Consider the following 18,333-nt stretch of genomic DNA (forward strand, 5'->3'; position numbering starts at 1 on the left):
CAACATACGGACTTGATATGGTGTCCTGTGTTACGGGCTTGGCACTTCCCCAGCATTGGTCCGTTGGGATTATCAAGGGGTCTCCCTGGGGTCAGGTAGACGTATGCGCCGTCCCATCCACTATCGTTGTTCCCTCGTCATCTGACCCGCGGAATTTCGGCACAGATATGATCAACGGCGCCACGCGACTGGTCCTGGTAAACGCCGTCTACTTCAAGGGTGACTGGCTGTCCAAGTTCGACCGGGCCAGTACCGTGCCGGGCACCTTCCACGCCCCGGACGGCGATCGGGCCGTGCAGATGATGCAGACCAAGCAGCCGTTCCCCGTCGGGCGGCTGCCCGAGCTGAAGGCCCGCGTCCTCCTGCTGCCCTACAAGGTGGGTTAACTTTGCACCCTCCTGTTGCCCCTAAAAAGTGGGTACCCGTCCCATCCTGCTGCCCTTCAAGGATGCTTAGCTCAGCGTCTTCCTTACAAGGAGGTTAAGTACTTATCGTCCTACAAAGTCCTCTTGATGCCTTATCAGTTGATGCTCCCACGTCTCTCTGCTGTCCTTCGCAGGAGAGCCTGTGTCCTTCTAATTACTGTTCAGATCTTTCAGAGCTATCGTTGAAGCCTTCTCTGCAAGCGGGGAATGCAAGCTTGCATCATTCCTGTCTGGGTAGGTGTTGATACAGCTCGAGCGGTTCTCCGGTTACCTCAAAACATGCAATATGACCCACGCTTTCGGACCCGCTCTCATGTAGAGGTGACGCGATGGTGTTGGTGATGTCATGCCGTTCTCAGATGTAGATGCTGCCGACTGTGGGATGCATGGTTTTGGCGTAGTCATTGTTGATAGATACAACAGCAAGGTCTCTAGATTCAACACCCAGCTTTCTGCAGGATATGAGTTTCGGGCTTCTTGAAAATGGAGCCGAGCAGTTCCTTCTCGTTTCTGTTGTTGGCCTTATGGCTATTAATCTATGCACATACAAAATATGCAAAGTGATATGTTAATTTTACCTGCTTCACAATATTATACGATGACTGGCATGAACCACTGGTTCAAGGCTGGGACACTTACTACTTACTGAGCGCCGCGATATTCCATCTCGTCCTCAGGGCAACAAGATCCACATGATGATCATCCTGCCGTTCAGAAAAGATGGAATGGCCACCCTGGAGAGGGGCCTGGCCAAAACCAGTCTCCAAGAGGTGTTCCAGGCAGCCAAGAAGCCCGATCGCGCCTTCAACATCAAGATGCCCAGGTTCAAGCTTGACGAAAGGATCGACCTGAAGCGCGTCCTTCACACAGTGAGTCGGAATCACGAAATTAGGAAGGAACTATATAGTTGATTGTTCTGAGCCTGTGCTTTTCTATGTCACTTATGCCTCCGACACACGTTCTGTGGTTTGTTCAGCAGACGTGACCTCAATGGAGACGAAGTTAAATTGGTATTTAGAAATGAAAGGACTGGGACCAGACGATGGCCACCACCTGGCTACCTTTTGTATGCACGCAATAAGCGATCCCTCTGGCAATGATTCTCTCGTGCCACCACAGATGGGCCTGAAGGACCTGTTTGACCCTGGCAAAGCTGACCTGAGCCGGATCAGCCGTGGCGGCAACCTGCACGTGACCGACGCCATCCACAAGGCCGTCATCGAGGTCAACGAGGAGGGTACCGTGGCGTCGGCGGTCACCGGTCAGTCGGACAGAGTTGTGTGATCATTTCTGGGGACAGAGCCGTGTGGTCACTGGGGACAGAGCCGTGTGGTCACTGGGGTACAGAGCCGGGGGAAGGGGGGGACAGATCACTGCACTGAACTGATCACACAGTCGCGACCACTTACAGCACGGCCTTTCTTTCTTAAAAGCTGTGCAGTCAAGTCTACAGTAAAATTATTACAAAGGAGACCAAAGGGTTCCCTCCCCACCACCTCATCGGTTCCCATTTCAGAGGGTACTTTCATTTACGTGGCTATCACCAGGTTCTCTCTGCCAAATGCCGATAATCGGGCTTCCTTCGTAACAGGCTATTGAAATACCCCCTTCACATGCATCACTTCCCTCCCTTTCAGCCATCAAGATCGGTTACCGGAGGCTGGGGCCCAAGCCGCCGCCGTTCGTCGTGGACCGGCCGTTCTTCTTCGCGCTGTTCGACGCTGGGACTGGACTCACCCTGTTCGTGGGCCGGGTCATGGACCCCACGCTGTGACTGCAGACACCGGCACCGGGACCTGGGAGTGGCCGGGCCAGCTGAGCTTGACCCGGCACTTTGTGCGCCACAGCTTATCGGTGAAATCGGAGCGCACAGTGGGCTATGGAATCTCCGAACGGGCATTTGAGCTTCTAAATGTTTTCGCTGGCATGCGATCAACCGAGCTTTGGTTGAATGCCATGACGCACTTATATAGGCATCACTCATGAGCGAAAATGCCCGTGTGCATTATCGCTTCTGAGGCCATATGAACCTCAGAGTTTCCAGTCGTTGGTAGGTAACTGAAGCATATGCCGGGCTAGTCTGTACCTGAAAGGTGCCAATAACTAGGTCAGGCGATGTCAAGCAACGTGCGCTATTAGCATTGCCCACTAATTAGCTATTTAATCCAAATGACATTGTTGAACGCCCTGACATCATCGATCTAACAGTTATTAGATCGATTATGTCATCGATAATGTAATTAAGTCACTTCTTCGTATATTTCTACTCTCACGCAATTTTATAGTGCATGGCAACGTCGCTGTTCGCCTTAGCCCATAAAAATGGTGTTGTTACGGAGCGAGCGAAGCGAGCGGAGTCTTTCCGTAGATTAACGGAAATTTCTGAGTATGAGCGGCCGGCCGGCCGGCCGGCCGTGCGGACGCTTTTGCGAGGCTTATATCTCAGCAACCACTTGACCGATTTACACGCGGTAATTTTTGTAGGGTAGCTTCATTCCTTCTACCAAGTATTGGACTATTCCCGATGCATGTGGGTGACCCCTTATGCACGTGCCACGTGCAAAACGAAGAGGTGTCAGTTTTGCAATTGTTGCAATATCTCGGTAACTACTTGGCTGATTGCGCTCAAAGTTGGCATGTAGGTAGGCACCCACTAGGCACTGCATATCCATGTGCCAGAGTTGGGGTGCTGCTGCACGTGCGCACGTGCAGGGGTCGTTTCCAGATCTCGAGAACGGCTCGACCGATTGCGCTCAAATTTGGTACACAGTTAGGGACCGGTTAGTAGGGTGCCGTGCACAAGTCAGTTGGGACCCATTTTGCACGTGCGCACGTGCAGGGTGCCGCTTCCAGATCTCGAGAACGGCTGGGCCGATTGTGCTCAAATTTGGCACATCGCTAGAAACCGGTCAGTAGGGTGCCGTGCACAAGTCAGTTGGAGGTACCCCCTCGAAATTTCGCACGTGCAAGACTCGCCCCTCGCTCGCTCCGTTAGTCGCCCCAAAAGGCGCTATACTGGTAACTGTATTAGTTGAGGCCTGTAAACAAGCTGTGTGAGCTCTTCAGCTACATCTTTCTACCAGCTTGCCGTATATCTCATGAACAGGGATGGTGGTACCAAATTTGTCGCGGATACCTGCCTGCTCACTCGTAGAGCTACAACCTGCTCACTTGAAAGACGTACCAATACTTGGCGCCTGGTAACGGAGCTAGCTACGTTGTGCTGCCTTTTCTTTTCCAAATAAATTGATTTATCTTACATCCTTGTATCGTTTGGTTTATTGAAAGGGTTTATTCATCGTTATTTCGTTTGTTTCTCCTATTACGTTAGCCCGCGCATGACTGGGAGGGGGCTCTACAGAGCCCCCCCTCCCGTTTTTCAGCAATATTTTTTAAACCGTTTGACAGATCAACACGAAACTTGCGGTACCCTCAGAGGCATCAATTTGACACCATGTCTTAAAATTTCAACTTTCTAGCTACCATAGTTTGGCCGGAAATGACGTCAGAGTGACGTCATGTCGGCCGATTTTCATGCAAAATACTGAATTACGGCAAACGCTCTCAAGAGCTCAGTTTTAAAGCTAGATCCATTTTCTTTGCATGAGTGGACTACAAATACATGTAGCTATTAACCCGCGCGGGGCTGGGGGGGGGTAAATTTTACCCCCCCTCGCGAATTTTTGCGATATCTCAAAAACGGCGGCGCGCAGCGCCGCCAAACTTTCAGTACCTTTTCTTACATCGATTTGACACGTTCCCTGAAAATTTGAGCGAAATCCGTCGGAAAATTTTTGAGAAATTGACGTTTTAGTGACGTCATGTTCGCCATTTTCGCCTCAAAAACGGCAAAAGTTCAAACGCCGCTAACATCTTCATTTTTAAAGGAATCAAGACGTAACAAAAAAGGTTATACGTAATTTTACTTTGTCTATCACATGGCTATCTCGGTTTTTTGAAAATTTTGGATTTTGGCCTAAATTTTTTCAAAAAACTGACTTTTTTTGGAAAATCATTATAAAATCCAAAATTTTGAGTCTATCGAAAAAACCGGAATATATGTCAGAGAAGTGGTCTATGTGCACCTACATACCAAATTTTAGAAGAATCGGTTCAAAAATGTGGGAGTTATTCAAAATTTTATGACGTCACGACACACAATTTTTTTGAAAAATGACTTTTTTGGAAGTTCTAGACCTCGTACGAAAACAAAAATAGCACCATTCGATTCACCGTGAAAAACTGCATCAGATAGACACCTTTTTAGGTCTTAACAACCAACTTCAAAATTTGACCTCACTTGACCTGACCTTGACCTGACCTCGACCTGAAATTCATCCAGAGGTGGTCCATATCACTTATTGAGTGTGCCTATTGAATTCTATGAGTAAAATGACCCATAAAACATGTGTCGCACATGCCCTTTTCTATATTTTGTTTTTTGGTGACCTGACCTGACCTGACCTGACCTTGACCTTGACCTCTGAATGATATTGTATGCAACGAATATTGTCTTGGTAGCCTAAGAACACGTTTTGGGCGATCAGTCTCAGTCCATGACTCCATTCTTCGGCAACTACGGTGCAAGGCCGATACTGTAGAAACTTGCAATTTGTACCCTTGACCTGACCTTGACCTTGACCTCAAACTTTAAATTAAGTACATGTTTTTAGTAGTTGGTGATGAGAGCTTTCGATTGGCGTTTGAATTTTCCAAATCGGACCATTAGTTCGGGAGATAACAGGGGGGGTAAAATTTACCCCCCCCCCCCAGCCCCGCGCGTTCGGCTGGAGACCCCAGCCCCGCGCGGGTTAAACTGCTATCTCGAATTTTCGAAATTTTGAAAATTAAAAAAAAAAACATGTATTTACAATTACAAAAAATATATATTTTTTGATTTTTTTTCAAAAAGTTTTTGACTTTTCGCAAAAACCGGAATACATGTGATAGAACACACACTGATGAACTACCTTTGCAAGTTTTAGACCAATATCTTCAAAAATAGCCAAGTTATTCGCATTATTGTCAAAATTTTACAATTTTTTGTTTTTTTTTTTCAAATCCATCTATCAGTACGTTTTTGACGTCGTACAGCAACATAAATGGCACCATCGTGTTCCTGAGCTCAAACTGCATCTGATAGGCACCTTTTTTGTTGAAAAATTTCATTTTCAAAATTTGACCTTTTCTGACCTGGAAGTGACCTTACCTCCGATAAATTCAGCTGACAATGACCTCAAATGACACAGACGACACTATGTTCGAAATCTACGAGTAAAATGGACCATAAAACATGCGTCACGTGACCGATACATGATGTACAATTTTCGTCCCAGTAAACATGCCGACGTCGGCCCGACGTCGGCCGACGTCGGGGTGACGTCGGCAACTCGGCATCGGCATGCCGACGTCGGCCCGACGTCGGTCCAACCTCGGCACGACGTGGGCTGGATGTCGGATATGCCCGCATGTTCCGACGTCCAGCCGAGTTCCAGCCGACGTCGGGCCGACGTCGGACCGAGATCAATTGCTGAGGTCCAGCCGACGTCGGGCCGACGTCGGGGCGACGTCGGACCGACATCGGCCGCTGTTTTGACCGTTAAAATAATATAAAATACATGTTTCATGTTTCATAAAGAGCTTCTGTATTCAAAATATCCTCAGGAAACTCATATCTTCCTCCACGCCGCAAACCCCTGATCCGGACTGGACGGGAAACTTTATCCCATTTGGGATTGCCCGTAAGCCGAGCTCGCCCGTAGCCGGGTGCGGTGAGTGCTTGGGGGCTGCTCGGCCTATCCTTTGGTCAGGCTCAGCCCCGGCAACTCACCAGGGCCGGGCCCAGAGTCATATAGAAAGGCCAGTCGGCAAGTGTCACTTTGCCAAAGTGCCACTTATCAAAGGGACACTTTGGGAAACGTTGGTGCAGGTGTGTAAGAGTGGCTATATGAATCCATTGTGGGGTCGCCCTTTCCAATAAGTGTCACGTAACAGCAATGGGACCAGGGACTCTATATGAACTGGACCCAGGGTGCTCGCCAAGAAGACCAATGTCTCCATCCTATGATCCTTCCGGCTCTGAAATGGTCTTGTCAGACCGAAAGGGCATAACCCAACAAAACAAACCAAATTCGTTAGCTGGCTGCGTAGTGTAGTAGTTGTTAGCGCACTAACCTCGCGTTTGAATGACACGGGGTTCGAATCCCATCGCCGGCTGATGCTTTTGGCGTGTTGTCCCAGTAAACATGCCGACGTCGGCGACTGGGGGGGCTCGAATCCCGCCGCCGGTTGATATTTTTGGCGCGTTGTCCCAATAAACATGCCGACGTCGGCCCCGTCGGTCCAACGACAAACGATCTCGTCAACCTCGGCAACCGATCTCGGCCCGACGTCGGCTCAACGTCGGCTGGACTTCGGCTGGACGTCGGAACATGCGGGCATATCCGACGTCCAGCCGATGTCGGGCCGAGGTTGAACCGACGTTGGGCCGACGTCGTCATGTTTAGTGTTTACTGGGGTGACCTAGGATAACCTGGCCTTGACCTTAAAAATTCGAAATAAAAGTTCGGTACCCTCAGGGTATCTAAGGCATCCGTCAAGGAGTGCATAAACCAAAAATGAGCCTGATCGGACAGGCGGTCCGGCGACCAGAGCCTAAATTGTGAACTAGCAAAAATGTCGATAATTTTTACTTTGACCTGACCTGCACTGGCGGATCCAGGGGGGGGGCCACGGGGGCCATGGCCCCCCCAAAGGCCTAAAGTGGCCTGTTTGGCCCCCCCCCCAAAAACGTAAGAAAAATTGCTAAGAAAATATACCTTGATGGAGGTTTTTAGCCACTTGGTGAAGTAAAGCTTTCCACAGCATAATATGGAAGCAATATGGTAGCAGTGAGGGTCAGTCAAAAGTTGCGCGAGTGGAGTCGACCTTCAAAAAAGACTTGTTGGCACGTGTTTATGGCGCGGTAGCTTGGAGTTGGCGGTGTTTCGCGTGGTGTGGCATCACTGCACAGTGGGCGTTTCAGGGATTCTAGCCTCTCACAGCCTTTCAACCCTTATAGCCTTGGATCTAGGAGACCTACGCCTACGAATTACACACCAAACTGTAGCAAATTCATTAATGAACGTGAATGCATGACGTTTCCCATGTTATAAGCTTTCGCAATATGCAGGAACATGCATGAAATGTTGCATAAACGTGGCAAAACGGAGCACATCCATTCCCCCTTGCCGTTTGGCCCCTGATTGAGCTAGAGCTTCGCGGAAAAAGCGAGCGTGCTGCCCGTGATGAGAGGAAGCCGATGATACCAAATTTTATGGTCCTAGGTCATTAGTTGACCTTCCAGGTCAGGTCAATTACCCAAAAGTCGTGAAAATCGGAACCTGTTAAAACATCGTAAAGTGAGGTTGCTTTGGGACTTTTCGGGGTGCTGATCACGAATTTCATGCTAGTTTTGATCACAGATGATTTCTTCATGCATTTATGCCAGGTCGGGTCAGGTCAGGTCAGGTCAATCAGTATGCGTCCTGCCGGGTATTCATAGTAGGTGTCAACCGCTACTGACAGCCTCGTAACATGATACGAAGGCACCAAAACTACTTCGTAAATGCTCAAATGGTTGCTAAATTCGAAATCAGCTCCAAAAACTGGCCTAGAAACATGTAAAAGTCGAAAAAGTGAACTTAGGTCACCAAAGGTCAATGACCTGACCTGACCTTCAGGTGATCTTGACACCCAGCATAATGCATGGGACCAACATCATTTCACATGGTTGAGCGTTTGCAACCACAAAAAGACTGCAAACGCGCGGATAATGTGAGCCGACATATACACTGAATCGCGATTCCGGTCAAGCATGGTCTCGAGAAATAGGTCACATGTCAAAGGTCATTTGGATCAGGGTCATGAAATTTTTAGAGTAGGTGTAAAATTGAATAACTCGAGGGTACTGCAAGTTTCGTCTTGATCGGCCATTTTTTACGCGAGTTATTCGCGAAAAACCGAGGGTGGCCCGTTCGACCCCCTACAAATGCGAGGGTTAAGGTTTTGAGTCGTTGACCTCGAGTCAAAGTTTGGTCAGAGTCCGTCATGTCACGAACTTGGTCAAAGGAGGTCGACTGTCTAATTCACCTTGTTCCGGAGTTATTGACGGAAAACTAATATGGCCCTAATGGCATCATAAATGACGTCATGCAAGGTCAGCAATGCAAAGGTGTAGCACCGTACCTTGCAGGGAGCGCATGAAACCATGATTCCATGTGCCTGAGATAGTTTTGATCATTCCTGGCGCTAAAATAACAGTTTCGATATTTCCCTCATTGACGTATAACGGTGAGATCACGTGACCGACCTGACCGCACATGAACTTAAGCAAAAAATCTGAGATATACAAGTTGTGAGACCTCTGGACGATGCTACGTTGTGTAAGCTTCATCTCCCTGTGAACGTCCCTCTGGCACTGAGGGCGTTGCGACGTTGCAACATCTGAGGACCGTGCAGAGCTTCACTTATGACGTCATAGGTCAGTGACCTGACCTGACCTGACCTGAAAATGCGGTTGATTTAACAAGATTTGGCTTGAATCAAAGGTCAAGTATGCCAAGTTTCAGCTTTTTATCTCCGGCGTGTTGTGAGCTATCGCGATAAAACCGATAAGGGGGCGGCATCCCCCCTTGGCCTCGGGGGGGGGGGCGACTTATGCAGAAATTCCCATTAGCTCATGTGCAATATTTCTCATTTTTTTAGGAAACAAAATGTGTTTGAGGTTTCGCGAGACCAGACCGGCCGGATCGCCCACTGTGCATCGCCTGAGGCCTTTCCGGTCACGTGACAGCTCATCCTCCGGTCAATTAGAATGCTTCTGACCCACGAGATAACACTGGCTGGTGTTACTGTCATCATTTGAAATAATATAAGCTAAAATGCAGGCTGATTTGTTCCCTCCCGTCACCATGGAGCTAATAAAGGCTAGACAGTAGAGATGCCACAAATTTGCAATTTCATTACCCGCCCCGCCCCGCAGCTACCCCTTGCCCAACCACAACTACCCGCAAGCTGCTTTTGGCTGAGCCGAACCCGCAAAAAAACCGCAATTTTAAAAACCTGCTATTGCAAGAAAAAAATACAGCTGGGTCAATGCTAGAGCTATATAAACCTTACTTGCTTCATTGCTGTGCAGAAAAAGACAGCCAAACAAATAGTAATGACTTGAAATTGCTATGCTAAGTCCTCAGGAAGTGCACACTGGATAGTGGACAATGAATAATGCATCAATACATTTGAAATTCCTTTCTGAAAAGAGTTCAGTAAAATCTTTCTCTCACCTTACCCTTCAGCATTGGCTGAGGATCAAAATTTCACTCTGGCTCCCTCTCAATGTTAGGCTTCTTTGTTATCAAAATGAATGTTGATATAAAAAGATATGCGATTTCCAGTTAATAGTGACACGGTGAATAATGAGCATCCAGTCGATCTACACATAAAACAAATGCAAAATCCCAGCAAAAACCAACTGGTTGGTTGGTTTGGGTTAAGCACCACATCCAGTGGACCAAGGTGCTAACCGGAACTCTCACGCTGTTCCAAGCGGTCAGGTAGCGGCAATGCCACGTGCATCGCCCGGGAATCGAACCCGGATGGCCGAATCTAGAGGCAAGTATCTTACCCCTAGACCGGAATGCTCCCCCAGCAAAAACCAACTAACCACCAATGAAACCACGCATTTCTGGAAACATGCGTCAGAAGCGTCACCAACAGCTGATTGCAAGGAATGTTACAGCGAAATTATTGCGGCCGTAGTTAGTGCGAAATTGTTGCGAAAAACACCGTTGTATAATGCATTTTCATGTGCCATTCTGATAAAATTATTTTACACAACAGGTAAAGTTTTACAATTCAGAGGTTAATCACCGGTTAAGAAATGAAGAGAGTAGGCAGTAAATACTAAACTAAATGTAATAATTTTATAGATGGTCTTGCTTGGTAATGCCCTCCGGCTGGTCCTCTATCGGCATACAAATGATAAGGACGTAAAAAGACAAAAGAAATAAATGCGACCAGCTACGTGGTTTCTGCTATTTTGAGGTATTCAAAAACCAAGAAAGAAAAATTGATTGTAAAATTATTGCGTCATCAATGACAGCTTTCCTTCGCCTCAGAGACCAAAATTGTCGCAGTCAAATGCCAATCCTTGTCAGAATGTCGGAAGTGCGCCGGTATTGTATTGCGTTATGTTTGGGCCGCATGCCAGTCAATATTTTGATTTTTTGTAAGGGTAATTGGTGTGTTATTTTCGTAATATTGATATAGGGTGGAACAGAACATAGAGTAGGATAGGTACCTAGAATCAATGAATTTGCATCAAATTTTGTTTAGCTGATAGCTCTTTTTTATGCCGACCAGACGCAAATAAAGTAACATGTGGCATTTGCTCTGATTTTCAACATCTCATTTAAGTCTGGGTTCTTCCATAATGTATATCTAGTGCACACTGCACATAGACTTCAGTTCAGCTTCCTGTAAGTTTCCTTTCAGGTTCTTCTATGTTTTATGGAATGCTTTCATCAGCATTTATTTATGCTTTGTAGTTTGTTTCTTGTACCCTGGTTTGGTCATTGCTAGGCTGTGGATGCTATTGCTGGTTGTTTTCAGTTTTGCATTTGAAATGTGCTTCCTTGATATATTTTTATATTTGGTTCTGTTTTAAAAGTTGTTTTGATGAATATTGTATTGTTAACCTGAGCAAATGCACTTGGCATTGTGTTTTGCATCTAAAAAAATCAAAAAATAAAATTTATAGGCTCTTAAGTCTGACCGCCAAATACCCGCCACACGACAAGTTTTGCTTCTCGAACCCGCCAAAAACCCTGCGGGTTTTGAAAACCCGCAGAAAGCGGGTTCGCGGGTTCAAAAGTGGCATCTCTACTAGACAGCGTATTGCAAAATGTTGCATAGCAGCAAATGGCGCAAGTTTGCGCACTTTTTTATTGCTTGGCCGGTTCAATAACATCACAATGCACATTGTGACACACGATTCAGAGCGGGACCTGGGGGAACTCAAAAGATCGGCTTTAACATAGAGAGTGATATTAATTTTAAGCTTACCAAATAACTCGATGATATGTTTATCTCTCATGCCGCTAAATGATTTTCGCAACCTCATTTTTCGTTGCGCGGAATTGATCGTAACATGTCACAGAACAACTCATAAAAACATTGGCGTGTAAATCTCACGTACATAGGATCCCCATGGCATCTACTTTGTCTTTTCAAACACCCGAAAACTATGACCTGTCTACGGCCTATGAAATCTTTGTGTTTGAAGCCCCTTTCACCCTATACCAAGTTGTTGCATGACCAGATAACGGTCATTTATATACCTAATGTATGGACATTTTGTAGTCGATTGGTATGCTTTTTATTTCCATAAAAGCAAAATAATTTTTTTGCTCCGTAAGAGGCTAGACCGGCCCGAACGCCTACAGTGCACTGGCGGATCCGGGGGGGGGGGGGCACGGGAGCCTGAGGTGCCCCTGACAGACCCGTGGTGCCCTTGGTAGGTCTATGGTGCCCCTGGACTCTGGCAGGCCTGTGGTGCCTCTGGCGGGCCTAGGGTGCCCCTGCTAGGCTGCTGATGCCCCTGGGACCTGACAGGACTGTGGTGCCCCTGACAAGCCTAAAGTGCCCCCAACAGGCCCGTGATGCCCCCGACAGGCCCAAGGTGCCCCTGCGTGATGCCGTGATGCCTGCGAGGCCGGTGGTGCCCCTGCGAGGTCGGTAGGGCCCCTGACAGGCCCATGGTGCCCCTGTGAGGCCGGTGGTGCCCCTGCTAGACCGGTGGTGCCCCTGGCAGGCCTGTGGTGCCCCTGCTAGGCCGCTGGTGCCCCTGGGCCCTGACAGGACTGTGGTGCCCCTGACAGGCCCAAGGTGCCCCTGTAAGGCCTGTGGTACACCTGCTAGGCCTCTGGTGCCCCTGACAGGCCCATGGTGCCCCTGCAAGGCCGACGGCGCCCCTGGCAGGTCTCTGGTGTCCCTGACAGACCTGGGGTGCCCCTGACAAGCCTAGCCTGTGGGGCCCCTCACAGGCCCGTGGTGCCCTTGTTAGGCCTGTGGTGCCCCTGGCGGGCTGGTAGTGCCCCTGCTAGGCCGGTGGTGCCCCTGACAGGCCTGTGGTGCCCCCGGGCACCAAGGGGGGTCATGACCCATGTGGCCCCCTTGGATCTGCCACTGGTACGTATTATATTGATTTGTAATGGCGTTATGGCTTATGCAATATGCAATTGCAGGCACTTGGTATCCCTCACTTATCCCTCATTGGGGGCTCTGGCGGGCTCCTGAGGGCCCACGTCTATCTCCGGGAGCCCTAGACAGGCTCCTTTGGGTCCTTTCAGTCCACTATAGCATAAGAGGTCTCCATGCGAGTCCTATACATCTGAGGACGTACCCTGACGTCTGAGGTACTCAACTGCAGCTCCAATGGTCTCTTACACTGGCGGATCCAGGGAGGGGGCATTTAGGGCCATGCCCCCTTCCCAGAGGCCTAAAGTGGCCCGTTTGCCCCCTCCCCCAAGCGATAATGAAGCACAGTTCAATCAGTGCCTGGCCCAGGAGCCGAGTTAGACCACCTCCCGTTTTACCACCTCCCGGCCCGCAAAGGGACCCAAGCACTGACTCGAAGCGGGTTAACTGGTCGACAAAAGCAATAGTAAGTGTTTACAAAGTAATATAAAGGCATGGGTCGGGTGGGCTACCATTTATATATTTTTATTTTTAGTTGAAAAAAAAATATTCATAGTGTCAGGGCTGTGACGAAAAATAAGTGGCCTAAATCCGATGAGAAAACAGGATTTGGGGGTACCCTAGGTTTGGCTCCTGCATGAGTTGGCCCCCCCCCCCAAAACGCAAGTCTGGATCCGCCAGTGCTGACCAGCGACGTCATCGGTGACCTCGAGGTCAATGAAAATAGGTTTCGCTCGACAGTTTTTCCAGGGCTATCAGACGCCGTTTGAATTTTCACGATCGGCCCAGTAGTTTCGGAGATAGGAGGGGGGCTCTGGAGAGCCCCCCCCCCCCGCCCAGTCACTCGCGTTATGGAAAATACCCCAGTTATGCGCGGGTTAATAACAGAAACATTCAAAGGGAACACTTGTTGATTGAGATTCTCTCGTCTGTATGTCATTTGGTGTACGATAAAACGACGGTGCCGCGAAATTTACATCATGTTCCGGACTTCAAACCGCCCACACTCGATTGGCCGTACTTTGGTCCACGCTCCCACATTCGAAAGGACGAGAAGATAAGATAAATCACAAGGCTGTATTTCATTCCATTCCACTCCAATTTCCATTGCCGCTAGCCCCGCAAAACGCACCAGGTCATGCCCACAGTCCCATTGCTAATAATTGCCCAAATGCATGCGTCGTTCCTTCTACGCTTGCCTGTTTCGCATATTATGCAACCCGTACCATGCTGTGATGCCACGCACACGACAACAATGCGACTTTGTCAATTGAATCTCAGCCCATGCCCGTCACCTATAGCTCATATTATTAGCTCATCTCAGCATACTCGTACATCCTTCATCCGATCACAATCCGCATCCAAATGCCTCTATACGTGTACTATTGGTCTCAAATGAAGAGACATGGGTTTAGTTGTATTCACTTCAAATAGGTAGGGGAAAGTGGGTGTATTGCGCCCTCCTAACCAATTGCGCCCACCAACATTCCCACGGATTCAATGGCATGTTTATAATTTTGTGTTCGAAAACATTATTTTCACCACTGGATTGTTCATTTTATGGCCCAAACACTCCGATGAAGCCAATCAGCAAAGCTCATTACGCCATCAAAGATGTTATGGCGTTTTCTTAACTTTTTTTGCAGTACTTTGAACCGTTGGCTATAAAAATTTTCGTTATTTGTGTGATTTTCAGAGTGATATTTAGAAAGAAAAACCCTTTTTTCATTGTATTTCACTGAAACCGTAAACTTCCTGCAACATCTTAATGATAACTTCTATGCTTTTATTAAAAAGTACCTCAATTTTAATTGCGCCCATGGCAATTGCGCCATGGGGGCGCAAATAGAATAATGGTGAAGCCATTGTATCACGACAGTATGAATGCATCATTAACTGATTGCAATAAAGAAGGAGTTTAATGTCAGGCAAGGGAGCAGCCCGCTGTCGTCAGTCCGCAAATTATCTCTATCGTCAAACTTATAATGCAACTGCCATTTAGGCTACGACTTGTGGTGTACTTGACAAAATACGACATTTTCAACATGGACTCAGGCGTGAGAAGTGACAGCTATGATAAAAAAGTAAAAACTGATGTCATTAAGTTGTCAAAACGATAAAAATTATTAATTTTGAGAGAACCGATTGAAAATTTAACTGTATAGGCGCATAAGTTCACATATATCTAGTCGGTTACAGTAAACGTTTTCGTTGCACTTTTACGAGCGTACGGACACATGTAAAGTTATCTACCTGGGCAAAAAACATCGCGATTTATATCTACATTTATTATTCATCTAGCCTGAATAACATTATAAATGTTTAACCCGCGCACCGACGGGGGTCTGCGCCAACTTAGTACCGACGGGGGGGGGGGGCGGATGACCGCCCCCCCCCTGAGATCTCGAGAACGAAGCAAGATAGCGACAAGCGGTAAACGGCATCGGATACGCACGGTCAAGATCTACAATTTTTACAAAGGTCATTTTCAGGTCAGGTCAAAGATGACGTCACAGGGGTCGAAAAAGTCAAAATGGCGGCGCTAAATATGGAGAGAGTTTTTCTCGAATAACTTTCGAATTAGTCAAGATAGGAACAAACTAAGGGCATCATCGTGATCCTCTCGTCAATCCGCATCGAATGATATATATGTTGACCTCGAAAGGTCAAGGTCAAAGTTTGACCTCAGGTCACGTGACCTCGAGGTCATCATGTATATCATTCGATGCGTCTTGACGAGCTGAACACAATGAGACCATCCACGCGTCTGTATCTTGTTCCTGTACGGAGTTATTGGCCAAAAACCTTTGGTGACCTTTGATGACGTCACATGACCTCACAGCTGCCCAACAGCAAAACAGACCTCAAGGTAGTGAAGGTTGATCGTATATGAAGTCATGTATGGTATATGGGGCCATTCCGACCCGTTTTAGTGGTAAAAACAGGGAGTTGATTTTTCCCCCATTGACTTATAATGGGGAGGTCGCGAAATTGACCTGACCTTAGGTCAACGATATCAAAATTCAGAGATATACAAATTGTAGCTTTTAATGACCTAATAACATCCTGCGACTTTCAAAGGCCTCCGACATCTACTGTAGCTCTGGCACGGTGACAAAGTTGCAAAAAAGTGACTTGAGGTTGGGTCATTCAAAGTGACCTGGTGACCTGACCTTGAAAGGTAGGAGGTTCAAACTTGCACACCATGTGTAAAATTGATAAGGGAATAGTCATACCAAATTTCGCGGCGCTACGCGCCGCGGTTTTCCCGCTATTCGCGAAAAACCTCAGGGGGGGGGGCGGATATCCGCCCCCCCCCGTCGGTGCGCGGGTTAAGTAAGCCGCAATGACATTAGACTGCCGGGGTGTATGCATTCCGTCTCATTCACTTAGCCATGTTAAAGTATAGGGCGCAATTGGGTTCTAATTGCGCCATCCCCCTGGCGCAATTTACAGCAGTTGTTGGCAAATGCGCCCTTTTTCATGCTTCTGAAAAAGCAGCTGTCAGAAGCAAACGAAGCATTCTTAATTGATCGGGAGGCTCTTAAATCGTAGCCAATGAGCTCCCCTTTGAAATGGTTACCAGTGCATGCTTAAATCTCCAGCACTTTTCTTGCAATTAACGTTTTTCCTTAACCCGCGCCCTGCTGGGGGGGGGGTGTTTGAACACCCCGTTGTGGTTTTTCGCGAATATCTCAAAAACGGCGGCGCGGAGCGCCGCCGTTTTTGGTACACCTTATCATACATCAATTCTACACATGTTGTGAAAATTTCAGACCAAGGTCATTCAAGGTCAGGTCGCCAGGTCACTTGAAGTGACCTCACCTCATAAAAAGTTTCAATGTCTGTCATAGCTACACCGAGTGACCGATCGCTTTGAAACTTTCAGCGATTGCTAAGAGCAATAGCATGTACAAAATGTTCATCTCAGAATTTTGATATCGATGACCTAAGGTCAGGTCAATTTTGCGACCTCCCCATTAGGTATAAGTCAATGGGAGAAAAATGAAATGCGTCTCTTTTGGACGAAAGACATTATAAACACTCCCAAACACCGAATTACAAGTGGTTTAGACACACTGAACATGAAAATGGTGTCCGTGACCCTTGTTTATGCCCTGAGGTCATCTTAGGTCACGAATGGTATCTAACAGTTTTTCGCAAATAACTTTTGATAGAGGCATGCTAGAGCGATGAAAATGCCTTATATGTGTTCAGCTCGACGATACGGATCGACTGATATGCAACATGACCCTTTCCGGTCAGTTCATGACCTTGACCTGAGGTCAAATTTTCAAGTTGACCTTTCAAGGTCAAGTTATAGTTCATTCGATGCGTCTTGACGAGAGGAACGCGATGCCGGTAAAAGTAAGCTCGTACAAGGCTTTGGTCAAAAGTTATTGCAGAAAAACTGTTTCCGAAAAAATCGGCTATTTTTGCAGTTTTTGCCCCCTGCAGGCAAAACCGTTGACGTAAGGTCAAATCTGAGCGAATTACTCAGAAAGGGCGTTAATAGGGCTATCGAATACACTTTTCCGCGGCGCTGTAGCTCTATTGGTTCCCGAGTTATGCGTTGGCTTCTTGGAAATTTTCGACATTTGACCTGGAAATCGGCGAAATTTTGCCTTCAATGACCTCTGGTGACCTGACCTTTGACCTGACCAAAAAATTGACCGAAGTGATTTCGTCATTATTTTTGACGCTCTTTCGAACGCCGCCTTCCGCGTATCGCTACGTGGCCCAGGAGCCGAGTTAGAAGGGGGGTGTTCAAACACCCCCCCCCCCCCAGCAGGGCGTGGAAATCCAGGACCCCCAGCAGGGCGCGGGTTAAGGTGGCGCAATTCACCCTCCTTCCCCTACATGAAAACGGCAGCACATACATTCATTTATTCGGCACATATATGTTACGGGTCATATGCTAACTTGGGCAGTATGCAAACTACCCGGGCAGTATGCATACTACCCAACAGCCCGGGCAGTATGCATACCGCCCGGGTAGTATGCATACTACCCGACCCATGGGCAGTATGCATACCGCCCGGGCAGTATGCATACCTCCCGGGTAGTATGCATACTACCCACATTTCTTCTCACGGGCAAGATGTTTACTCGGGCAGTATGTTGACCACACTTCGTGAGGCTTGTTAATGCAATAACTCGCGTATATATGTGAATGACAAATGTTTTAACCTTCCAGATTCCACCTAAACCGTACATACCTAATGGTCTTATAACCAGCACCATTGAGTTGGAAAGGAAAAAATTGATCATAAAACATACATCGCACAACCCTAGTAGAGTTGGGTTCATGTGCTGACCCTTGGTGACCTAACCTGTGACCTGACCTGGTATTATCAGTGACATCCAATAGCAACATATGTACTAGGCAACTTACACCCTATCGCTGATTTTCGACAAAATGCGCCTTGGCCTCTGCCCCCCCCCCCCCCCGATGCCATACACTGTAAAAAAATTCACTAGCTAATTTTGAAATTAGGCTTTTTTTACGAGTGCCTCCCTTGCACCTCGTTACAACATATATGGACATTAGTAGTCAGAGCCATGCACGTTAACAATGCCCTTTGTGGAACAAATGCCTACGAGCGAGAGCATGTTCAGGAACCTAATTTTGCGCAGTGTTAATGAACTACGCACAGCCTCACAGTGTTAC

General features: G+C 47.6%; 1 protein-coding gene across 2 annotated transcripts in view; it reads left to right on the top strand.

Moving 5' to 3' along the window:
- Window positions 1-3,688, top strand: part of LOC122391655 (leukocyte elastase inhibitor-like) — a 75,902-nt gene extending 72,214 nt beyond the window's left edge. For both annotated transcript variants that reach the window (XM_043385784.1, XM_043385785.1), the window contains 4 exons: window positions 166-377; window positions 1,103-1,294; window positions 1,545-1,686; window positions 2,063-3,688. In XM_043385784.1, coding sequence (XP_043241719.1) covers window positions 166-377; window positions 1,103-1,294; window positions 1,545-1,686; window positions 2,063-2,199 — 683 coding nt within the window. In that variant the 3' untranslated portion in view covers window positions 2,200-3,688. The remainder of the gene's footprint in view (window positions 1-165; window positions 378-1,102; window positions 1,295-1,544; window positions 1,687-2,062) is intronic.
- The last annotated feature ends 14,645 nt before the right edge of the window (window positions 3,689-18,333 follow it).

Source organism: Amphibalanus amphitrite, unplaced genomic scaffold (genome assembly GCF_019059575.1).
Source record: "Amphibalanus amphitrite isolate SeventyFive unplaced genomic scaffold, NRLGWU_Aamphi_draft 000448F_arrow, whole genome shotgun sequence".
Taxonomy (NCBI): Eukaryota; Metazoa; Arthropoda; class Thecostraca; order Balanomorpha; family Balanidae; genus Amphibalanus; species Amphibalanus amphitrite.